This window comes from Leopardus geoffroyi, chromosome C3, assembly GCF_018350155.1.
Source record: "Leopardus geoffroyi isolate Oge1 chromosome C3, O.geoffroyi_Oge1_pat1.0, whole genome shotgun sequence".
Classification (NCBI taxonomy): Eukaryota; Metazoa; Chordata; class Mammalia; order Carnivora; family Felidae; genus Leopardus; species Leopardus geoffroyi.
This window is the reverse complement of record NC_059338.1, coordinates 28,487,397-28,512,547: the sequence shown is the minus strand read 5'-3', so window position 1 is coordinate 28,512,547 and position 25,151 is coordinate 28,487,397. Positions and strand designations below refer to the sequence as shown.

The 25,151-nt window shown below is 45.8% G+C and overlaps 2 protein-coding genes across 9 annotated transcripts in view; one reads left to right on the top strand and one right to left on the bottom strand.

Annotated features, from left to right (window-relative positions):
• The window catches only part of LGR6 (leucine rich repeat containing G protein-coupled receptor 6), a 121,419-nt gene extending 114,014 nt beyond the window's left edge, over nt 1–7,405 (top strand). For all 5 annotated transcript variants that reach the window (XM_045456480.1, XM_045456479.1, XM_045456481.1 and 2 more), the window contains 2 exons: nt 441–521; nt 3,069–7,405. In XM_045456480.1, the coding sequence (XP_045312436.1) occupies nt 441–521; nt 3,069–4,324 (1,337 nt within the window). In that variant the 3' untranslated portion in view covers nt 4,325–7,405. The remainder of the gene's footprint in view (nt 1–440; nt 522–3,068) is intronic.
• Nucleotides 7,406–16,575: 9,170 nt separating this feature from the next.
• Nucleotides 16,576–25,151, bottom strand: UBE2T (ubiquitin conjugating enzyme E2 T). Of its 4 annotated transcripts, none has more exons than XM_045456476.1 (8): nt 25,045–25,113; nt 24,726–24,927; nt 21,303–21,475; nt 20,664–20,733; nt 19,458–19,563; nt 19,241–19,339; nt 19,014–19,097; nt 16,576–16,948 (listed from the first exon to the last, which is right to left on the bottom strand). In XM_045456476.1, exons 3-8 carry the CDS (start codon nt 21,409–21,411, stop codon nt 16,823–16,825), a joined length of 594 nt encoding a protein of 197 aa, XP_045312432.1. In that variant the 5' UTR covers nt 21,412–21,475; nt 24,726–24,927; nt 25,045–25,113; the 3' UTR covers nt 16,576–16,822. The 4 variants fall into 4 exon arrangements, with proteins under 4 accessions (XP_045312432.1, XP_045312434.1, XP_045312433.1 ...); XM_045456478.1 differs by lacking the exon at nt 24,726–24,927 and adding an exon at nt 23,251–23,408 and having other exon boundaries at nt 25,045–25,103; XM_045456477.1 differs by lacking the exon at nt 25,045–25,113 and adding an exon at nt 23,251–23,408 and having other exon boundaries at nt 24,726–25,024.

Genomic DNA, 25,151 nt, shown 5'->3' with positions numbered 1-25,151 from the left:
GTACCTACTCTTGCCTTTCCTAAGTTAATCCCCCCATGGCTTTGACTGCTTCTCAAGCAAATAAATAGCTTCCGCTCACTCACTCTCCCTGGTTCACCTCCTCTGAACACTGACCAGCTCCCTACTCTAAGCAGCACGCACGGACTAGGCTGCCTGGAGGAGACATGAGCGTGCTGAGTTATAGGACGAGGTCAGCAAGGCCCAGCTGAAACATTTGCTGTAAAGGACCGACCATGCAGATAATCCACGGGTGCATAATAGGGAGCTGACGGAATGTTTATACCTAAGAGTAGAACAGATGTGCAGGGCTGCTGGGGTGAGCCGTGCTGGGCAGAGTGAGTTGGGGATGACAGCTGAAAGGGGTGGGCATTTGGAGAAAGGTGGAGCTTGACTGTCACCAAGACCGGGGCCCCATGCCACTTTCTGGCCTCACCTCTCAGATGATCTGGATCTGGACGAGCTGCAGCTGGAAATGGAGGACACAAAGCCACACCCCAGCGTCCAGTGTAGCCCCGTTCCAGGTGAGCTGAGCGCCTCGGTGTGGGGTCGGGGGCAGGGCTGAGGAAGGAGCACCCAACTATTTGATGAGAGAGAGGCCGGTTCAGCCTGGCATGTTTGTAGCCATGCTTCAGGCACCTTCTCTGCCTAAGAACCGACATTCTGTGGGGAGGACCGCCACTTCTGGTGACTCCTGGGGAAGGAGCTGGCGTTCTTCCCTTGGGTGTCTGTCTGGAGCAGCACTGGGGTGGGGGGGAAGGGAGGGGTGGCTGTGGGGAGAGGGGAGTCAAAGAAGCCTTCACAAATCAGCTAATCAGAAGTTGACCAGGAGACCAGAGCGCCTGGGTGGCTCAAGTCGGTTAAGTGTCCAACTTCAGCTCAGGTCATGATCTTGCGGTTCATGAGTTCGAACCCTGCATTGGGCTCTTTGCCGACAGCTCAGAGTTCAGAGCCTGGAGCCTGCTTCGGATTCTGTGTCTCCCTCTCTCTCTGCCCCTCCCCTGCTCACACTCTCTCTCTCTCAAAAGTAAATAAACATTTTAAAAAATTAAAAAAAAATTAACCAGGAGAAAATTTCTCTCATTGAAGAGAGAAGCAGGAAAGACTGTCTTTTTTACCGCACTGTTCAGGGTAGAGTGTGGCACTGTTTTTGCACCCTCCTAGAGCCAGATGGAACTCTGAAAGGTCCCCTTCTCCATCTCTCTCTGCTCATTCCCAGGAAGATTGCAGTCTCTCTTTCATAAAACTCTCCAGGGTGAAAAAAAACTCCACAGTACCTCTGGATAACTCCTTACAGGACTGTCCAAACCTTACAGCTGAGAAAGCCTCCTAGAGTCTAACCTGAATCCATCTTGCTGTGAAGAAAGAAAGAGAATTCTCTTTCTCTTCGATGCAATGCAACCTAACATGTTTAGAGCAAAGAGGTCCCTTCCCTTGGGTATAAAATGCTAACAGGCTATCCCACCCCTCCCACCGTAGTCCATTGCTTAAGTCAGGGCAGGAGCTGTTCAGAATGAACAGAAAGCAATAAACAGTGTGCTTCTCCATTTCGCCTCGCCTCCATTTCCCAGTTTTGCATCTCTCTTTGGTTTGCGCCCCTTGGCCTTCTCTCCTTGTTCTAAGCCAAAATAGCGTTTGCTGACTGCCAACACCTGCTTGTAGCACTTAGTGGCTACAGCGCGCCCTCTAGTGCCAGCCCAGAGCAAGACCACTAACAGTCTGGAGGAAACAGGTGGTGTTTTTCTCCTGACTTGGAAACCCACATGCTTCCCACTGCCACAGAAATTTCACTTGTGAAAACCAATAATCAGCAGCGATGAAGTAAAAGAGGAAGTTCCAGAAGTCAAAGTCCAACTTGAACTTGCTTTCAAAATAGCTCATATAAATGGTCAAATAAATTATGGTACATCCATATGGAAAAGTATTTATTACGCAGCCACTGAAAACATGTTTTGGAGGAAGATAAAGGTATGGGAAAGTCTGCATAATAAATTGTAACTGAAAAAGAGAATTAAAAACTATATACAGAAAGTCCCAAGTTAGCTTAAAAACTTATCTGTATGTATGTATTTTTTTAATAGGAGACCTACCACAATGATGAGTTCTTTCTGACAGGTGGGATGATAAGCAGTTTTAATTTTTCTGTGTTATATTTTCCAAATTTTCTACAATCACCATCTATTATATAGTAATCGGGAAAAAAATATGTTTAAAAAATGGTTCCCACAAAAGCCTCTCAAATTCCCAAGCGACTAGAAATACATTGCAGAACAGGAGTCTGAAGTCAAAAGAACGAAGACATAATATGTCCAAAGTTACGGGGTGACTTAAGGACAGAACCTGAGGAGAGAGGTGGAAAACACCAGGATCTCACCCATTTGTGCAAAACCAGGTTGGAGAAACCCAGAGGCATCTGCATTTTAATTTACTTATTATGCTTTTCTTCCCAAATACTGATGGACTCTGTGAGTATTAAATGTGGTCTGTGTCCCCATCACAGAGCGAGGGAGAGCCAGCCCGGTACAATACCTGATCGGGGCTCATCCACGGTGGGGTCCCTAGTGGATCACTGGGCACTGACTGGGAGAAGCAGAGCCTTGGGACACAGACTGGTCACTCTCTGGGCAGCCCCTCCCATCTCTGTGCCTCTACCCCAGCCATATCCCCAGTTCTGATGCCCTCTCCACTCCTTTATCCCACCTCTCCCCCTCCTTTCTTCTAAATGCTGCTGCTTTGGAAAGACTGCTTTGCTGAACATTTCCTCAATGCCTGGGGTTGCACTGTACCAATTTGTACTTTGTGCACAAATCTGTTCATTATGTGTTTCTATTTTCTACGTGTATTGCGTGAGTGTCCACTCCATCCGCAGTTCCTTGGAAGAAGGGCTGTGTACGTCTCCACTGTTCCTCCCCCCCAACCCCACCTGAGAGTTCTCAGAGATCCTGTCAGCCTCCGTCAGACCGGGAGTTCTCAGAGGACAGAGGTTGCATCAGCCTCCCTGGCCTCATCCCCAGGACCCTGTGTCAAGCAGCCTCTGACCCAGGGATAATGTCTGGTCCTCTCTCCCACAGGCCCCTTCAAGCCCTGCGAGCACCTCTTTGAGAGCTGGGGCATCCGCCTGGCTGTGTGGGCCATCGTGCTGCTCTCCGTGCTCTGTAACGGGCTGGTGCTGCTGAGTGTGTTTGCCGGTGGCCCTGGCTCCCTGCCCCCGGTCAAGTTTGTCATAGGCGCGATTGCAGGTGCCAACGCCTTGACTGGCATTTCCTGTGGCCTCCTAGCCTCAGTCGACGCTCTGACCTTTGGCCAGTTCGCCCAGTACGGAGCCCGCTGGGAGATGGGACTGGGCTGCCAGGCCACAGGCTTCCTGGCAGTACTCGGGTCCGAGGCCTCCGTGCTACTGCTCACCCTGGCTGCCGTGCAGTGCAGCGTCTCCGTCTCCTGCGTCCGAGCCTACGGGAAGGCGCCCTCCCTGAGCAGTGTTCGAGCAGGGGCCCTGGGCTGCCTGATGCTGGCCGGGCTGGCCGCGGCCCTGCCCCTCGTCTCAGTGGGAGAATACGGGGCCTCCCCACTTTGCCTGCCCTACGCCCCACCCGAGGGCCAGCCGGCTGCCCTGGGCTTTGCCGTGGCCTTGGTGATGATGAACTCCTTCTGCTTCCTGGTAGTGGCCGGTGCCTACATCAAACTCTACTGTGACCTGCCGAGGGGCGACTTCGAGGCTGTGTGGGACTGCGCCATGGTGAGACACGTGGCCTGGCTCATCTTCGCAGATGGGCTCCTCTACTGCCCTGTGGCCTTCCTCAGCTTTGCCTCCATGCTGGGCCTCTTCCCCGTCACCCCTGAGGCCGTCAAGTCTGTCCTACTTGTGGTACTACCCCTGCCGGCCTGCCTCAACCCACTGCTCTACCTACTCTTCAACCCCCACTTCCGGGATGACCTGTGGCGGCTCTGGCCCTGCACGGGGACCTCAGGGCCCCTAGCCTACACTGCTGCCAGCGAGCTGGAGAAGAGCTCCTGCGATTCTACCCAGGCCCTGGTGGCCTTCTCCGATGTGGATCTCATTCTGGAAACTTCTGAGGCTGGGCGGCCCCCTGGGCTGGACACCTATGGCTTCCCCTCGGTAACCCTCATCTCCTGTCAGCAGCCAGGGGACCCTAGGTTGGAGGGCAGCCATTTTGCAGAGCCAGAAGGAACCCACTTGGGGAACCCACAACCCTCCATGGATGGAGAACTGCTGCTAAGGGCAGAGGGAGCCATGTCAGCAGGCGGGGGCTTGTCAGTGGGCAGGGCCTTCCAGCCCTCTGCCTCGGCCTTCGCCTCACACTTATAAATGTCCCTCCTCACCCTTCTCTTCCCATCTCTTCCCTTCCCTCTCGTCCCACTCCATGAATGATGGCTGCTTGTAAAATAAATTCAACCAAAACTCAACAGCGTGATCCACAGCAGGGACTGGGCCATGGCTTCCATTGGTCTCTCTCCCGTGACCACCACCAGTGTGTGCTTCTTGGCTTGGTTTCCCCTTGGCCTTCCTCTAGGCCTCTTCCCTGTCATGTCTGAAGCTGTGGACCAGAGATCGGGAAATTTCTCTGCCTAAGGAAAATGAGTGACTGGGGTAGAGGGCTGAGCAGGTCAAGGATCAGGGTACAATGGGGCAGGGGGACCTCACAGAGAAAGACCTATTGGGGAACTGCCAAAGGGCACTTGAGCATCTACCCTGTGACTCATGGACTACATACAAAATGTGTTCTGTGTCCTGTTAATCTTGAGCTATGCCATGCAAAAAGACTCTCTGTTAAAAGAAGTTTTAGAAGATACTACACAATTTGTCCTTTCTTGGAGAGTCACAGACATATTAGTATAGTAAAGGCTATGAGAATTCCTGCAGCAGTAAAATCCATTGAACTTTGTTTAACCCAGTTCCCCCAGATTATTTGACAACAGGTGTTTGTTTGGTTGTTGGTTTTGTGGGATATCTATTAACATCTCACAGAATTTAACACTGCTGTTTCCCAGGGCCCTCATCTCTATACCACCTAGTGCTACTCAGTGACATCACAAGATGCCACAAGTCCTAGAAAACCCCGATCCTGGGAGTTTCATCTGGGGTAAAGTTGGTGATTCCATCAACCAGAGAAGATTCTCCACACTCTCTACCTGGCCATCCCTCTTGCCCTTGGAAAGATGGTGAAGAGGCTGCCTTTGTGGTTCTAACCTCTACCCCCCGGAAATGGGGCAGGGATAAAGGGATCCCACATTGGCTCCCACCTCCTTCCTAAGCCCAACCACCAATGAAACTTCTGCCCTCAGTAAAAGAGAGGGTTCCTGGATCCTGGCAGGGTATACACAGGGAAGTCCATGGCTGTCTGGCTTCCTCCTGGCTCTAAGTTGCCTTCCTGTGGTTCTCCACCATATGACCCTTGCCAACTCCTGCCACAAGCCTAGTTTTTTCTTTGCATCCTAGGTCCTGCCTTCTCTGTGGGACGGGGGGGGGGGGGGGGGGGGGCAGGGGGGGGTCCCTGGCCAGCAAACTGGAGGGATATTTGCATTGTATGTATTGTTCAGTAGGAAGCATTATAGGAATCTGGGATTCCCGGGTGCCCCGAATAGGCCTGACCCTTCCATCTCCAGTCATAACCTTCCTGCCTTATGGTTCACCAAGTGCCTCTGAGCATTCCAGAGTGCTCTCCACCCCAAACATATACACATTCAATCTCAGGAGGAGGAGGTGAGAGCTAGGACATTCTCGAAGACATAAAAAGGGAATCCAAGACTCAGAAAAGGGGCTCTACTATTAAGACAACTCTGAGAAGGTCCTTGACAGCCTGAAGTTTAGCTTCTGTTTTCTCTCTCTGCTGCCCTCAGGGCCCAGGGGAAATTCTGACATGAGTCAACAAGGCTGACCAGGCTGGGGTAGAGGGATGAGGCAGAGACGACGAGTGGAACTTGGCATATTTCTAAATCTCATTTGACCCGCTAACTTGCCTGGACTCTTACAGGCTCTGAAGCTAAATGTGCCAAATTTGTAATCATAGAAGGACCTTAGGGTCCTAGCACAAGGTTGACCTCAGAGTAGGCACTCACTAGATGAGGTGAATTCATTTATCAATTGGTTGAGAACCCCTGGTCTCCCTTTCTCAGGGCTAATCAAGACCCTCTCATGGAAGGAGTTTGCCCTGCTTTGGGTACTGGGAGTTGGTGACTATTATGGGGAAAGGAGTTCTCTGAGATGCCCCAGGGATGACAGAGTTGGTATGATTTCGGGGAGCTTTGACTTCTAGGAAGTCACCCAGTCCCCTCCTCACAGCTACCCCCAACTCCACGTGATCATTTTCCACCTTGGAGTCAGGGAGCCAGTGTTGAGTGGAACGTGGAATGAAGTGGCCATGTGTTAGAGGTTTAGGAGTGATGGAACAGTTCCCTACAGGTGGCCTCTTCTGTGAAAAGGGTGCCAGTGTGTTTTGGCTGCAAGCTCTAGGTGGTACCGCTGTCATCTTATCATTTACCCCTAAAGATCTGGGCATTTGCCAAGTCTGGCCCTTCTGGACAGAGGAGAGGTATAGGGGAAGGGAGTGGAGGTGTTTGCCATGAACGATTTCCATTAATCAAAAAGCCTAGCAGATGTTGTACATTTACCCAAAATAAGGTGGTAGTTTCTTTGTTTCTGACTGGCTTTCTAGCAAGTCAGTATATTACTCTTTTGGTTATCCCCATTATAATCAGTAGATTATCCATGTCTTTGATGAAACACAAAATCAAAAACCAAATAATTCGCGGCATGTGAAATCTTCCAAAATGGTGTCCACGGGGACGAATCCATCCAAAGGGCTGTGATGGCAGAAATGTTGGGAACTGCTGACCTGGTACGTGCTGCCCAGGCCTCTATGTGTTGTGCCCTGGCAAACAGTGCCAACCACAATCTCCCCTCAGACCAACTTGTGGAAGAGAAAGTTCTTTAGTGGACCATTGGTTTGTCAAGCACCTCAGTACCCACCAAGAGGAAAACTCTTTAACTCAGTGCTGAGATTTGAAGACTATGGATGAACAGAGCCTCTAGCTGGGCCTTTTCTTTGCCTCCCTCTCCCCACTTCTTATTCCCCAAACTCCTTCCCAACTTTCCTTTTCCAGAAAGAATAAAAGGCTTAAGGATTAGGGAGGAGAAGGAGGAGGAGCTGCCAAGAATGCGTAGGCCGGGATAAGTGAGGATGATGGAAAGTAGCTAGAATCCTTGATCCTTTCTGGCACCATCTCCTCTAACTACCTCTGCTCTGGTGTAGCAAGTTCTCATACCCACCTTATCCCCTATATCACTTCTGGGTTCCAGACCCATGCCCTCTCCAGCTGTGGGAAGTGTAAGAATTGTCAAGATGTAAATATTTGGATTCTTCTGTATAATAAAGCACCAGTGAAGTATCATGTGTGTCCCTCAACTCTCTTCTGCTGCTGCTGCTGGTGGCTCTGCGGGGTGCAGCCAGAGGTGGGGCTGCATTCCTCGAGAGAGGAATGATCAGAGTGGCAAGGCTCTTCCTCAATCCGTCCCGAGTTCTGGGGCATCTGGAGCACAGCCAAGGAGGCTCAGGTTTGAAGTTCAGAGGGCTCACGATCAGTTTGGCTCCCCCAGGTTGAAGCGCCCTTTGTGTGCTGGGCACTGGGTTAAGTAGAGAATAATCTAACGAAAGCAGGCAACGAGCTGGACTTCCTGTTACCCAGCCCGTGAGCCTCTTCTCAGACCCAAAGCCTGTTCCTGCAGTTTCCGGATTCTGCGAATCCCAAAGAACTAGCATCCTTTCCTCTCCTTGGGCGGCCTTCCTCGCCCACTCCCTGCCCAGAAAACCTCCTTCAAGCCTTGCTTCAGAGCGTGACGATGTCTCCAAGAAAAGCAGGTGGGCTCCCTCTCGAGGTAAGGGAAAGAGATCGGGTTCAGTAAAAACCTGCAATCCTGGGAATGAGACGCCAGTCGCTGTCAGGGCCTTCTGAGAGGCCAGACAATGCCTCCAGGAGCACCTTTCTTCCACTCCTGCCGAAGACAGAGTTCCAAACCCATCCATTCTGGTGGCCCGACTGCCAGAAAGACCATTCGGCTGTTCCTTTGGGACCAGGTGGAGAACAAGGAGACACAGGGGCTAACTCAAATGGAGGTTCCTTAAGAGGATATGTGTGGAATAACAAGGGAGGCAGACTCTCAGTAAATCTAAGACCAGAAAAGGCAGTCGGGCTGGGTTCGGCATGTCTAAACCTGGAAGCCTGTTCTGGTTGTGAGGGCTCTCTGAGATCCAGCCAGCGGGAGTTTGTGGTCAGCCTGGAGCCTGCCAGTAGCAAGCAAACTGCCCCCTGTAGGTCTGTTCTGAGATCTGTCGGTTTCTCAACCACAGTCAACTGCTCCTCCTCACCTCCTTTTACATAAAAGCCTCTTTATAAGTTTAATTTTTAAATAAGAATACATTCACATGATTTGAATAAAATATACCTGTTTAGGGGCACCTGGGTGGCTCAGTCCATTAAGCATCCGACTTCGGCTCGGGTCATGATCTCGTGGTATGTGATTCTAGCCCAACGTCGGGCTCTGTGCAGACAGCTCAGAGCCTGGAGCCTGCTTCACCCTCCCCCTCTCTGCCCCTCCCCTACTCATGCTCTGTCTCTGTCTCTCAAAAATAACATTTAAGAAAAATAAATAAAATACACCTGTTTAACAGTCTCTGCCCACTTCTCAAACTCACTGGTTACCACTGTTGTAAGTTTCTTATATATCCTTCCAGAGTTTCTCCATGCATATACAAACAAAATGCCTATATTTTCTTACTTCTCCTTTCTGCCCAAGGTAGGTACCACGATTCTGCTTCTGCTTGTTTCATCTATGTTATCTACTAACATAGCTTAAAGATCTTTATCAGTATAGAATGCTTCCCCCCCCCTTTTTTTTTGCAGTAGTTTAAATCCGAAATTGTATTTACCAACCCTCCCTCATTCTCATGGACATTTGAGTTGCTTAATCTTTTGCTTCTACAAACACTGCAACACGTTACGTTGGATGTATGTCACTTAGCACGCGTGTAAGTGTATCTGTAAGATACGTTCCCAGATGTGGAATTGCTGAGTCAAAGGAGAGTTCTAGATCTTGTTCCCGAAGCCGTGGAGTCAGGCGCGTGGGCACTGCTGCGCGCTGGGGGGGGGGCACGTGGCGACTCCGGGGGGCGCTGCCACTTGGGCTGCAGGCCCTCGGGTGCGCCTTGAACCCGGCCGCTGCTGGCTCTCCTGCGAGGCGCCTCTATTGACCCAATGCGCTCCTTGCAGCCCCGCCGGGCGGCCTCCCGGATCAAATGCTGCATGTGGGCTTCGTGAGCCGCAGGTGGGTGCCGTGGCATCCACCAAGAGTTCCTCCGCGGTCTGGCACGTTTGCGTACCGTGGGGCCCCAGCAGTCCCCAAAGCACCAGCCTGGGCGCCCACCGATGATCAGGTGGGTCCGGCGCCGTAGGAGGAGCTGGTCTGGCAGGAAAAGGGCAGGCTCAGTCAGGCCAGACCTACCCGCTGGTGCAGTCCGAGATCCTGAGATGAAACCCACTAAGGCCCGGATCTGGCCCAGGCTCTGACACCGCATCCGACTGTTTGCCAGCGATCATGTAATTGGTGTGACTGAGTGAGTGAGTGAGTGAATTAAAAATTCCTTTTAATTTTTATCAAGTTTATTTTGAGAGAGATAGAGCGCAGGCTGGGGAGGGGTAGAGAGAGGGGGAGAATCTGAAGCAGACACTGGGCTGTTAGTGCAGAGTCCAACGCTGGGCTCGAATTCACGAAACTGAGATCATGATCTGAGCTGAAATCAAGAGTCAGATTCTCAACCTACTGAGCTACCCAGGCTCATTGCTTCTTTCCACTCATAGTCTGTGTTCATTCATAACTTCCGCTTACATGTGCCTCACTATGACCCCTGTTCTTCCTTAAGCCCTCTGTGTGCTTCCTTTTCAGCCTCCATTTCTGGCTAATTACCTTGTTTTTTTTGGTATTTTCCAGGGTAATGTCCTGAGAGATTGAGAACCTGACTAGCCAAGTTTCTTTTTCTACACTAGGTCAAATCATAGGCCAATGGTCAACTGATGGACTGACCACTCAGGCCAGGTACCTGTCCTGGTCCACTAAACTGTGGCATGCGAATGGGTATGGTTATGTGGGATGACACTGAACAAAATACGGCTGCTCAGAGCTGTCCCTTGAGCAAGACTAGGGGCTCCTTCTCTCAGAACAGAGGGTGGGCTTGGTAGAAAGTTTCCACGAGAACGGGGACCATATTGGACTTATCCACTGTGGTGTCCTCAGTCCTTTCCATAGGGCCTTGTGCAAAAAGGTGCTCAATTAATTACTGTTGGGGGAAAATAATTAAGAAATTAACATATTTCAGGAATCCATAGAAATTCTAGTTCCCAGCCTAAGAGGGGCATGTGGCCAGGAGATGCAAATAACACAGAACAACAGATAGCTTCTTGTCTGAGCTACATTTATATTCCTGAGAACTGACACTCAATTCAGCAGATCTGTCATGCCCTTTGGGCATGTCCTTTCCCTTTATAAGAAAGCAGAGTGGGCAGATATTTCTGTGGTGAGATTTGAAGGGCCATCAAGTTCCCTGACCCTCTTTTCTGTAACAACTCCTCCCCTGGCTACCACAGTGGTTGAAATTCCACTATTATAGTTCCTTATTCCTTCAGGTTAGGCCCTTTGCCTAGGGCATCATTTGCTTTAGCCTGACCAGGAACCACTTCCCTTTCTCCAGAAACATCAATTGGACTTTCCTAAAGGCAACTATTCCCACTGCTGTTCGGGTGGGGTTGGCTCCACTCCAGGCTCCAGAGGTGGGATGTGAGCCAAGCTTCTCAGTTTATTCTGTTCCCTGGCCACAGTGATTGGTCCAAGGATGGCCTCATGTCTCACATCCTTCTAATGGCTTACCTGAAGGTACATTTGGACTTCTCAGTTTGTGAAGCATTGATGTTTGTTTGCTCACATGACATTGTTAGAGTCTGTCGCTTGCAAAGAGGCTTCTTTGCCACCCTCCTCCCTGGATCACCTCCTCCCCATGGCCCAGGCATAAACCCACTAACCTCTTACCAACTGTTAGGGCGGAGAGGGCAGTTGTAGAATGGGAATAAGGAAGTGAGGAGGATTGTCAGGATAGGCTGTATGGGGATGGTGTCCTGGGTGGGAGGCCCCGAGGGAGTAAACGTCACAGGGCAAGAGAGTGCTGGAAGAGGGGAGAGAACGGAAAGGGCAGGTGAGAGGGTAGCTGAGATCAACCTCATGTTAGTTCATCACTGAGCCTGAGACCAGCAGGCTCTGCCCTCGGATCCCACAAGTAGTTAGTTTCAGAATCACAGAACTGCCAAAGAGCAGCACAGGAGACACCTTGGAAGTCATCTTAGCTCCCTTCTCATTTTGTAGAGGAGGAAACTGAATGAGGGGACCTGCCCCTTATCCTGCCGCTGCTCTCGGGGGAACTGAGGAGACAGAGGTTTCAATATTGGAACAGTACCCATACAGTTGTTACATATGACTCTGGAGTCAGGCACGCTTGGGTTTGAATTCCAGATCTACCCTTTAACAGCCAGTTGTCCTTAGGTTTTACTTAACCTCTCTGTTTCATCATCAGTAAAATGGAGATTATAATAGTACCTAAACTCTGAAGGTTACTGAAAAGATTAAAAGAGATTTTTTCATGTAAAGAGCTTAGCTTAGCAGTGGTGGCATGTAGGAAGACTGGAGAAATGTTAGCTGCGGTTGTTATTACCTGCCCAATCCGAAGAGTGAGGGGTCTGTCCGGGGGCTCTGAGCTGTCTGCATGCTCAGCCTTGAGGACACTTGAGAAGGAAAAAGAAGGGTACCCAGAAGAGCTACTCCTGAGAGGAAGGCTGAAAACCTGGGGCCTGAAGCCAGGCAGGAAGTATGTGGGTTCACAGGGGAAGGAAACCCAGACATCCCCCCAGAAGAGACCACTTCACTACCTGACCGTGTTTGGACGGTTCCCCAAACATAACTCCCAGGTCTGGAGAGAACTTAGCGAATAGATTAAAAAAAAAAAAAAAAAAACAAACCCTCCCCCCAAGAAGTTGCCTCTGATGGGAGGTTTGGGGAGAAAGATCCCTTAGCAGGCCTGTTTTTGAGGCAGAGTTGCAAGGTCCTGGTTAAAGGACGCAGGCCGTGGAAGGAAGGGGGCATAGTCTGTGGGATTGTGGGGTCAGGGGGGAAAGGCAAGTAGGGAAAGCACATGAAGGGAGAAATCCCTGGGTCAGGGTGGGAGATGGGGGTGGGCATGAGGGAGACACTGGATAACCTATCATCCGTGATGGAAACTGAGACTTGGAGAGAGGGATGGGTGCTCACTGGGCCATGGCAGAAGCAAGGGGTGACTGGCCAAGAAGCAAGGAAAAAGTGGAATGTGTTGTTTCTGGGCATAGCACATCTGCGTCCATCACCCCGGGCTTAACCCAGCCTCTCCGGGGCTTCATTCGCAGCCCTGTGCGGGGCTCCATGCTGCCCTGCGGCAGCTATCCTGGGGAGCAGGTTCTGAAACCACAGCCTCATACCCCCCACCCTGCTCTTCCCTCCCTCAGGCCACCCCAACCTAAACAAGACAACCTGGGCAGGGGGGCCACATGCTGATGGAAAAATACACACTTGGCTGGAAAAGCAGCTTTATTTGTATGTGTTGAATTCCCACAGCAGCTGAAGGATAAATAGCTGGTCCCCAGCCTTAGCTTAGAGACTGCCCACAAGGTGGGTGGTAAAATCTGTTCTTATTTAAATAGTTTTTGGGGAGGGGTGGGGAGGGGGACTGGGGGCAGCAGGAGAGGGGAGCTTGGAATCTGCAATGTTTATATGATCAGTCACGGATGTCATCTCTCCTCTTTAATTAGGGGTTTGTAGCTGGGAAACTGCTCAGCTTGCTTGTCCTAGGAACAGAGCAGACGGGCGAGTAGGCAAGGGGCAGAGCATCTCTTCGGGGCCGAACTGTGGTTGGACTGCTGTCTCCATCCCAGTCCCCAGCTAAGCACTCAGTAAATGTCAGCACCGTGCTGCGCCCTGTACTGGGTGCTTTATGTGCATTATCTTAGTCAGTGCTTACAGCAACCTCATGAGTTAGGTACTATCATTATCCCTGTTCTGTGGGAGAACAGAACAAAAGTCCAAAAAGATTGAGTAGCATACCGGGGGCCCACAGTTGGTAAGCAGTACCAACTGATAATGCCCAGCCTGGGCTGGCTGGGGTCCCGTTGACTCCAGCGTCCATGCTTTTAACCCTTGCCGTCGTTCCTTTGGCTAGGGGTTAGGGACCTGGGCTTTTCTCATTCTCATTTTCTTTCTTTCGGTTCTCTAGCCCGAGTCCTCTGTACTTGCTGAGTCAGAGAGATGAATAGATGACTTCTAATCATTTTTGGCTCTTTTTATTACAATTAGAGAGAAAAATTTCTTGTTGCCACTATATCCCCAGCACTTGGAATCAGACAATGTGCATAAAATGGACACATTTTCTGGTAACAACAAGTGCTATGAATAAAGTCTATCAGGGTAATGGGCTATAGGCCAGAGTGCCTGGAAGTCAAGGTGCTCCTTTAGATGGAATAGACAAGGACTTTCTGGGGCAGCTACATTTGAGCTGAGACCATCATGAACAATGTAGAAATCCCTGGAGGGGGAATGAGCTAGATGTGTTCAAGAGATTGAAAGTAGGCTTCTGTGGCTAGAGTAGATAAGGGGTAGAGGGCATGCCTCTAGATAAGGATGGATAGATAAGGCAAAACAGGGGCTAGATCAATGTCTTATGGCCCAGGGAAGGAGACTGGATTTTTCCCACCCTAATTGCTAAAGGAAGCCACTTGGAGAGTTTTAAGGAAGGAAATAAAATCTGGCTTTTAAATCATCAAAAGTTTGTTCTTGCTGCTGTGAGAATGGACTGTAGAGAAGAGGGTCAAGGCTGGGGGCAAGGAGACATAGGCTATGACTGTGCTACAAGTGGGATGATGGCAGCTTGAACCAGTGTCAGAAGAGGTAGAGAGAAGTGGCTGGCAGAACTGACCAGACTTGGTGATGGACCAGTTGTGTAGGGGGTTTGTCCTATAGGAGGTGCTCCTTTCCTACAACTGTTCCCTAAGTTCATCTCACACTTCATATCTGGCTTCACCCTCATCAGCATGTGGCATTTCCCTGGTCACAGCGATTGGTTTCAAGATGGTCCAGTCATAGGAATTTTTGCTCCATGGCTTGCTGGGTGTAAATTAGAGAGTACATAAGCCTACTTGCTGCTAGTAGTCACTCTAAAAGGGGACTTTGTTTAAGGAGCAGAGCATCAAGACAATGTTGTTACTCTGGATGGCAGATGGAAAGAGACTGAAATCTTGGTATTGTTGAGCCTCTGAACATACCAGTACAGATGCTCCCCCTACCCCCGGACTTTCTACTTAGTAAGGCAAAGAGCTTCCCTTGTTAGGGTCACCAGTTGGATTTCACTCACAACTGAAAGCATCCCAACCGATACGCTAATGTTATCTAGGAAGCCCAAATCAGAACTAAATATGCATGAGTGTAGGAGACAAGCCTGGAATAAAATCAATTCTGGGCTTTAAAAAGAGAACTGATTTGGGGGCGCCTTGGTGGCTCAAGTCAGTTAAGCATCCAACTTTTGGTTTTGGCTCAGGTGATGATCTCACAGTTCATGAGATTGAGTCCCGCTTCAGGCTCTGTGCTGACAGCTTGGGATTCTCTCCCTCTCTCTCGCCCCTCCCCTGCCCACGCATGCACATTCTCTTGCTGTCTCAAAATGAATAAACATTTAAAAAAATATTTTAAAAAGAGAACTGATTTTGAGAAATGTGTTAAAGAATTTTATAGAAGTTGGACATCTAAATAAATAAACAAACAAATAAATAAATAAGGCACCTGGGTGGCTCAGTCAGTTAAGTGGCTGACTTTGGCTCAGGTCATGATCTCACGGTTCATGGGTTCAAGCCCTGTGAAGAGCTCTGTGCTGACAGCTCGGAGCCCGGAGCCTGCTTCAGATTTGTGTCTCCCTTTCTCTCTGTCCTTCCCCAGCTTGTGCTCTGTCTCTGTCTCTCTCAAAAATAAACATCAAATAAGTAAATAAATAACGAATTCTATAGAAGTTGGAAATTGATGAAGTGGGGGATACAGAAGAAATTTATATTTTCAGCTTAGGCCATCATCTGTCATCAATGGATTATATAAATTCCCATTTCTTATCTTCTGGGTATTGAGTCCTACATGTTTTGTGGCAGGCTGTGCTGAATGAAGAATACAAGGTAACTCAGAGGTGGATGAATGGAAATCGCCTATTCAGAAAGGCACGATTTTAAAGTTCATTTATTTATTTTGAGAGGGGCATGAGTGGGGAGGGGCAGAGAGAGAGGGAGAGAGATAATCCCAAGCAGGCTTTGCACTGTTAGCATGGAGCCCGATGCGGGTCTCAAACTCACGAACCTGAGACCATGACCTAAGCAGAAATCAAGAGTCAGATGCTCAGCCAACTGAGCCAACCAGGAGCCCCCAGAGATGCACTATTTTGTGTGGGTGGTGCCTGGCCTAGGTATGAAATCACTGAGATAAAACTGGTACACTGGGATATGGACAGGGACATCACAGTCTTTATTTTTCTAGGTAGACTCCTAGTATCTGTATTCCTCAGAAAGTCTTTCACTCAGCATGGGCAGCCTCTTTCCGCTTCAACTGATTTCTGCTTTTTCAAATCTGTTTTCTCTGTCATCTAAATAGAATAACAAAATCCAAGTATATTATAAAATTGTGAGTGGGGGATTCAAGTTTGGCACCTATTTGTTCAGAGTAGTACTTGCCATGAAATGAAGCTAGGGACAGAAAATGACACAAAAACCCTTATTTAAATTTGTATGATTATTTGGTTAATCTCATGTCAGAATTTTTCACCATTATATTCTAAAACACTAGCACAATACTTGGTACATAGCAGGTGTTCAATAATTTATTGAACAAATGAAAATTATACCCTAGTAATTCTGACCAGCTATAAAAATCACAAAAAGTTAAAGCTGCAAAAAAATTAGCAAAAGGGTACATTACCTTATTCCCACATTGTATTAAAACTTCTAAAAATGGGGTGCCTGGGTGGCTCGGTCGGTTGGGCGTCCGACTTCGGCTCAGGTCATGATCTCATGGTCTGTGAGTTCGAGCCCTGCATCGGGCTCTGTGCTGACAGCTCAGAGCCTGGAGCTGCTTCGGATTCTGTGTCTCCCTCTCTCTCTACCCCTCCCCTGCTCAAGCTCTGTCTCTGTCTCTCTCAAAAATAAATAAACATTAAAAAAAAAAAACCCTTCTAAAGATAAAATAAAATAAAATAAAATAAAAATCTGAAAACCCAGAATCCCTAAAGCTTAGTGGTAACTGAACTGTTTCCAATAGCTATTTTACATCTACGTCAAACATTCAGTGTCCTGAGTGATGTTGGAAAGTTGGCAAAATAAAAGAGAAAATTCCAAATATTTTAACATTCTTATTATATAGCTTTCTGGACAGTTTGCTCCCAGACACACATTCAAGATAAACACACATTCAACATTAAATGATTATTTATTTTTCAGGTTTAAAAGGTTTCAAAATACGTATGTACAAGCTAAATAAAACAAACTACCCTCAGAGCATCTATGTAGAGCAGAATATGTAAATACACAAGGTCTGTTTTAGACGATACAAAAAATGATAATGTCAACAAATACAAAGACAAACAGTCAAGAAAGGTAAGCAAATTAGAGCATCTTAGCAAAGAATATATTAACTAAGATAGACCAGGACGAACCCCTAAGCATCAGGGCAAAATTTCTTTTCTGTGCCTCCCAGCTGCCTGGCTTTCCTTTTCTGTGTTGTGCTGCATACTTCTGAGTCACCAGCCTCTGGCAGATCACCAGGCATCTCCTCCTTATCAGCCTAAAAAGGAGCAGATACGGTAAGATAGAAGGTTCACACTAAAACCAGGATGGAGAACAAGGAAGTGCTGTAATATTATTTCCAAGTACTTCTTTGTTGCCTCTTGTATATAATTTTCCCTCCAAAAGCATCCTCCTCAATCTTTTGTATATTTTAAATTTTTGTTTCTTTTCATAAGTAACTGCTACTTAACTCAATCTGAAGGATGTTATAACTCAGCAAGAAACAGAACGTGCAAATCTTTGTTTTCCTGCAATTTGTATTGTTAAAGGAGGAAGTTCTATCAATTTAAATCGGGGAAATTTTCCTTCTTCCATGAATGGTCCCATAAGAAATGTTAATTTTCCCCTCCCTCCTCTACCTCTCTCACTCCTTCCTGATTCCTGCAGTAGTCGCTTCTCAGCATTAAAAAAGAAAACTTTGAAAAAAGAATCTAAGTCATCTCTCATTTATCCATGCTACCCCCAAGAATATATATAAAAAAATTAACCCTTCAGTAAGCGGTGCTGGGAAAACTGGACAGCGACATGCAGAAGAATGAACCTGGACCACTTTCTTACACCATAAACAAAAGAAACTCAAAATGGATGAAAGACCTAAATGTAAGACAGGAAGCCATCAAAATCCTCGAGGAGAAAGCAGGCCAAAACCTCTTTGATCTTGGCCACAGCAACTTCTTACTCAACACGTCTCCGGAGGCAAGGGAAACAAAAACAAAAATGAACTACTCGGACCCCATCAAAATAAAAAGCTTCTGCAGAGCGAAGGAAACAATCAGCAAAACTAAAAGACAACCTACAGAATGGGAGAAGATATTTGCAAATGACATATCAGATAAAGGGTTAGTATCCAAAATCTATAAAGAACTTATCAAACTCAACACCCAAAAAACAAATAAACCAATGAAGAAATGGGCAAAGACATGAATAGACACTTCTCCAAAGAAGACATCCAGATGGCCAACTGACACATGAAAAAATGCTCAACATCACTCATCATCAGGGAAATACAAATCAAAACCACAATGAAATACCACCTTACACCTGTCAGAATGGCCAACGTTAACAACTCAGGCAACAACAAATGTTGGCGAGGATGCAGAGAAAGAGGATCTCTTTTGCATTGTTGGTGGCAGTGCAAGCTGGTGCAGCCACTCCGGAAAACAGTATGGAGGTTCCTCAAAAAACTAAAACTAGAACTACCCTATGACCCAGCAATTGCACTACTAGGTATTTATCCAAGGGATACAGGTATGCTGTTTTGAAGGGACACATGCACCCCAATGTTTATAGCAGCACTATCAACAAAAGCCAAAGTATGGAAAGAACCCAAATGTCCATCAATGGATGAATGGATAAAGAAGATATGGTATATATATACAATGGAGTATTACTCGGCAATCAAAAAGAATGAAATCTTGCCATTTGCAACTACGTGGATGGAACTGGAGGGTATTATGCTAAGTGAAATTAGTCAGAGAAAGACAAATATCATATGACTTCACTCATATGAAGACTTTAAGAGACAAAACAGATGAACATAAGGGAAGGGAAACAAAAATAATATAAAAACAAGGAGGGGGACAAAACAAGAGACTCATAAATATGGAGAACAGAGGGTTACTGGAGGGGGTGTGGGGGGGGACGGGCTAAAGGGGTAAGGGGCACTAAGGAATCTACTCCTGAAATCATTGTTGCACTATATGCTAATTTGGATGTAAATTAAAAAAAATTAAATTGAAAAGTATATATATATACATATATATATATGTATGTAATATATATATGTATGTGTATATATATATAAAATTAACCAGATGCTGCCTGCCCTCTAGTGTTGTCAATAGATGACAACTATTAAGGAAAAATGTACTTTTTGTTTGAACTACTAGGCTGTTTTGCTGAATAAGTATTTAGAAAGTTGCAATAGGAGAAAAAGATCAATTAGCTACTCTAGAGTACAGTACAAGTTTAGCAAAGTTCATAAACATGTATACATTTATAAACAGATACACTTTTAATGGGCTAACAACAGGAGCAAAATCAGAACTGTACAATCATCATACCTTCTGTTTCTGTCTTGCATGCTTCTCTGTCCACTGCCTGGCATTCTTGAGGAAGACTGGCTTATTATATTTAAATTCGGAGGACTGAGACAAAATCAAAGAAGAGTCAGTGGAAAGAAAAATGATTTGTAGTGGTTCAGCTGAAGCTGCCACAGCTATCCTCACAAATGAAGTCGGAGGTATAAAGAAAGTAGGATATGGGCCGCAGAGGAAAAGAAGATACTTACTATGTCGGCCATGAGTGGGTCATCAGGGTTGGGTTCGGACATGAGCAACTGAATAGAAGTCAACACGGTTGCAATGTTGAGAGATGGTCTCCAGGCACCCTATACACAGACAAATAGGCAGATACTTGTGTATTACTAAAAATGTTATACTCTAATTTAAGTTATATAGAGGAGAACCACAGACGGCTATACAGTCCACCCTTTACCAAGCACTCACTTTTGGTGGCAATTTGAGAACATCTAGACAAATCCGTCCAGCAGAATCAATGTTTGGATGATAGATTGGAGTAAGAAATCGGATCTGAGGGGGTTCAAATGGATACCTTTGAAAGCATAGGACAATAGAGAATTTTTATTAAAATATTGCTTCTTAATGTATTATAAAGTTTCCTGATGACTAATCAGGAAGACAGTCTTTGACAGGCAAAACTTTTCTCTCCTCAAATTTTTACTATGAAAAGTTACAGAAGTTGAAATAATAGCATTAAAAACACTCATATACCCACCACCTAGATCAAGCCACTTCACCCTCTAAATACTTCATCATGTGTCTCCCAAGAATAAGGTCATTCTCCTATATAACTGCAGTGCTACCAGTATACCTATGAAAAAATTAAAAATTTATTCTCCAATATCATCTAATATTCAAATATCCTCAATTGCTCCCCAGTCTTTTTTTTTTTTTTTTACATATGGTTTTTTTGAAAAACAGGATGCAATTAAGATTTATACATTGCCATTTGGTTATTATGCCTTTTTACTGAGACACAAACCTTGGAAAATTCCCAGTCTATTTTCAGAACTGATCTATCACATGATTATTATGCAACTTCTCTCAGGACTTTAACAAGTTTGGCCAGGATCTGACCTAGTGAATAGACGTCTACATAACAGACATTCATTTCTTTCCTTCCTCATTCTGCACAAATCTGCAACTGCAACTCACCCGATGAGAACCTTGAAGGAGATCTGAATTAAAAGGGGCCTTAACATAGAAACAGAAAGTAGAATGGTGGTTGCCAGGTGCTGGGGGAAGAGAGGACTGGCAAGTTACTGATGAATGGGTATGGAATTTCAGTCTGGGAAAATGACAAAGTTCTGGAGATGAAGAATGGTGATAGGTGCATAACAATGTGAATGTATTTAATGCCACCGTACCAAACACTTAAAAGTGGTTTAAATGATCAATTCTATGTTACATACATTTTAGCACAATGAAAAAAAGAGGGGCCTTAGATGTGATCTAACCCACTTTTAGAGAAGGAATTTGAACTCCGGAGAGATAACTTGCCCAAGGTCACATTAAATCCTAAGACTAGGATTAAAACCTAGGACCTTTAACTCCTACATTTAACACTCTACTACATTACTCTATCTTCCAATAACCGTGCTTTAGTAAGTTTAGAATCTAATTCATACTAACCTCTCAGGAATGATAACTTCCAGCTTGAAAACACCTTTTTCATAAGGTGTGTCAGCCGCACCTAATATTTCTTAAAAGAAAAAAACCTAGTTAAAAGGTAATTGGATGATTCAAATGACCACACCATACAGACCTAATAAAATTGACGGTCCTAAAGAAAAGCTAGGTCTAGGACAGTAATTCTCTTTCAGGGCTTTAATAAGCTCGCATGCAAGACACCAATGTACCCATGTACTTTGTTTCATGGTGTCAAACAAAGGAGAGATGGAAGATCAAAACAGAAGTTGGACAATACTGACCATAGATCAAATACAAGCTGCAGATTTGTTTTCTATGGACTGCAGTATTCTAATCATTTATGTTTCCTGTCTGGCCTCACAGATATTTGAGATGGTGACCTTTGGTCTAAACACTGCTTCAGAGCTGGTGCCCAAATCCTGGCTACAAGTCAGCAAAAGGTGTAATAAAAGACCAAAGAAGCAATGTCAAGCAAATCTTTTTATACATGTAAACAAATTAGGGTTAGAAAGGTGGCAGGGCACTTTGACCTTGCCATTGGTCTCTACTTTAGAGTATACAAATGTTCAGATTTCAGCACAATCTCCAGTAGGGTCATCATAGGCAACACATGATACGTACGAGCTCGCAGATCATCCATTTGGTCCTTATCTTGCCAGCAAGTGATGCCCGGGGGTGGCTCTGTGGCTAACAACTTCAGCTCCCTCTTCAGACGGGAAGCTCTCTGCATGGTCCCCAGGCAGAAGGAACCACACACAGTTCACTGCACCACCCTAGGAGCTGGCTGGGATTCACTAGGGAGAAAAGGGGCAACCATGAAATAGTCGGCAATGGTGACTGGGGTTTTTAGCACATGGCTTCAATATAGTAAAAAACAAATTCTTCATATCAATCCCCATTCTGAGAAGGGAATCTACACTTTTTCTATTTCCTTCTTGTTATCTATTCAAGCAAGTAAATTTTAAAAATAAAGTGTAAATAATGAAAAAAGTTCTACAAACAACAAACACACTACAAGTTTTCAATTAATGTCTGTTTCCGTTGACAAATTATAAACTCATGAGGTAGAGCCTGGGTCTAATTTTACCCCCCACCGCCCCCTCAGCATGCCTGGCATAGAAAAAGATTGACAAATATTAGCTGCGGGAGGAAGTCCATATAAGCTTTGTGAGGAAAGCAAGGAATGAATGATATGGAGGTAGTCTCACTCTGAGATATTTACAAGCAAAGGCTTAAATAATGTCTGTTTTCTCCATGTACCTTGGATTCCACATCCTTCCAGTTCTTTAGTATTTCCAATCTCCTTCCCATCAACATTCACATATGCTCAAAATCTCTCTCACCTAAAACAAACACCCACATCCACACCCACTCAACACCCTTCCTAACTCTACTTCTCCCTTTAGCTCCTATTCAAAGGACACGGATCTTTTGATAGAGGAGTTACATATACCATCTGCCAGTTTGTCTTTTGACAAACTTTTGATGTCTTTGAACCGACGCACAACTATGAACTCTAACATAATCAATTTTAAAACCTTTTCCTTTACAAGGATACTTTTGTGTATTAAAATTTTCCCTACCCCCAAAACTTAGCTATTTGTCTACATATTCTTCTAAATGTGTTACGATTTAAGTCTTTAATCCAGTGGGAATCACTTTTTCGGTATACTGTCAGGTAGAGGCCCAATTTTGGATTTCTTCCTCCATATGAATAACCAATTGTCTTAGTCCCTTTTATTGGAAAGTCCATCCTTTCCCTGCTGATATGGTCATAAATTAAATTTCCATATATGGGTAGATCTGTTTTGGGATTCTTCAATTTGTTCCACTGGTCAATTGGATTATCTTTGAGCCAATACCTATTTTAATTACTATAACTTATTAATAGGACTTGATATATATAAGTTGAGTTCCTCCACCTTGTTCTTTTTCTTCAGGAATGTCTTGATTACTCTTGATCCTCTGCTCTTCCATATGAAGTTTTAGAATTACCTCATAAAAGTCCACAAATACATACACCTCAGGATCTGGTTCTCAGTTTTATAAACTAAAAACTCAACTTGGCAGTAAACCTAGATTTAGTAGGGCTTAGATGTACTAATTTGTTCCAGGCTCACTCACAAAGGCTTAAACATTAAGGGGCGCCTGGGTGGCTCAGTCGTTAAGCGTCCGACTTCCGCTCAGGTCATGATCTCACGGTCTGTGAGTTCGAGCCCCGCGTCAGGCTCTGTGCTGACAGCTCAGAGCCTGGAGCCTGTTTCAGATTCTGTGTCTCCCTCTCTCTCTGCCCCTCCCCTGTTCACGCTCTGTCTCTCTCTGTCTCAAAAATAAATAAACGTTAAAAAAAATTAAAACAAAAAACAAAAAAACAAAGGCTTAAACATTAAAAGGTCAATTAATTAATTTGGACAACTACAGTAATATCTTTAATTTTAATCCCACACAGTCTCTCAAGTTATTTCTACTTGGAAAACTAATTATAATCAGAAGATTACCTGGTGGGCACAGATTGTAAACTGAATGGTTGTTATTTATGATAACCATAAATTTAGATTGAGGCACCTACCTCAATCACAGGGATGTTTAAAAGAGACTAAATTTGTGTATTGGTTAGGTAAAGACACTCTCCTGCACTGTGTTGCAGATAAATTAGTCCTTTGGGTCTTTCTTTTCTAATCTTCAGGTTTGCTGCTCCTCCACAATTAACAAACTCTTCCGGAAATACTTAAATAAGATTAATAATATTACAAGTGAATTAAATCGTTAAATATAATTATACTACAACAACCTTTCATATAAACTATTCTTTAAAAATTTTTGTATTTGAGAGAGAGAGAGAGAAGGAGAGGGAGAGAGGGCAAGGTGGGGAGTGGCAGAGAGAGAGAAGGAGACACAGAATCTGAAGCAGGCGCTTAAACGACTGAGCCACCCAGGTGCCCCTAAATTATTCCTTAAAGTACTTCCAAATTTCCTTAGCCACACCCATTATGAGTATCATCTTTTGCTCCGATCCTGGAGCCTGCTTCAGATTCTTTGTCTCCCTCTCTCTCTGCCCCTCCCCTGCTCATGCTCTGTCTCTCTCTGTCTCAAAAACAAATAAGAACATTAAAAAAAAACAAACAAAAACAAAAAACACTATTATAAGAGTATCGTCTTTTGGAGGCAGTTATTTTACTAGATAATTAACTTCACCTTTCATATACAGATCCTTACTACTTTTCTCAGTAAGCAGATACTGAGAAAGCAAGGACAGTAAGAATCCACAAGTAACAGAGTGTAGTTTTATATAAAATGAGAACCCAGGGGAAAGGCATGGTAAAGGGATTAGAATACGGTGAGAACAAGCCAGACAATTTCTCTAAAGAAATTTCTCTGGTTGCCTCAACCAGACCCCAGTCTCACGATATTAACACAAATTGGTGTATGGCACTCCTTGGCTCAAAAGCCATTAATTACTGCCTATTTTCTGGGCACAAAGATTCTTTACAATCAAACCCCAACGCCTATTTCCAACTTCATTTCCAGTAACTACTCTCCACAAACTTGTGCTTCAGCCACACCGACTTCTTGCTGCCCACAAGAGTCTCATTCTTTCATACCTACAGACATATACGTATTAAATGATCACTTCTTGCCCTTCTCTAATAATGCATCCCAATCCTCTACTCCTTTCAAAGGGCACCCTCTCTGCTTCCACACCAACTTGCATCGTGAGTGGTAATTCATCTCTGACAGCCTCTCCTCCTAAGGGCAAAATGCCTTGAGGGCAGATCTAGTCTATCTATGTAAGTTTTTTTCCTTTTTTTAAAAAAAATTTTTTGAATCAGGGGCGCCCGGGGGGCTCGGTCTGTTAAGCGCCCGACTTCGGCTCAGGGCAAGATCTCCCAGTTCGTGGGTTCGAGCCCCGCATCGGGCTCTATGCTGACAGCTCGGAGCCTGGAGCCTGCGACGATTCTGTGTCTCCCTCTCTCTCTCCCTCTCAAAAATAAACAAACATTAAAAGAAATTAAAAAAAAATTTTTTTTAATCAACAATGCCTACCAGTATGCAGCCCTGTAATAAGTTTCAGTAGCTAATGAAGGAAACGTGAACTTTGGACCAGATGGTGAAGAAGGCAGAACCGCCTGTGCGTGGCCCCGAGGCATACTTCTCCCAGGGGCACACTTCCTGCTGCGCTCGGGGAGCTCGGGCCACCAAAGGGCTGCAGAGATTCTACAAAGCCTCCGCTTTTCCCAGCTTCTCCCTTCGGAAGAGTGGAAACTCCATTAGGCAGAAACAGGACTCCTTTCCACCTAGCACCGCAGGGACCAACGCTGGCATGCGTCTTCACCACCTCGCAACCAGAAAACTCCCCTCTTACCTGGGCGAACTCAACTCGCTACACCGCAGCGCTCAGAGCAGCTGCTCCCCGCCCCTGCGCAAGCCCAGAAGTTCGGAGCAGCTCCGCCTCCCTCCCTCCCCTAGGGG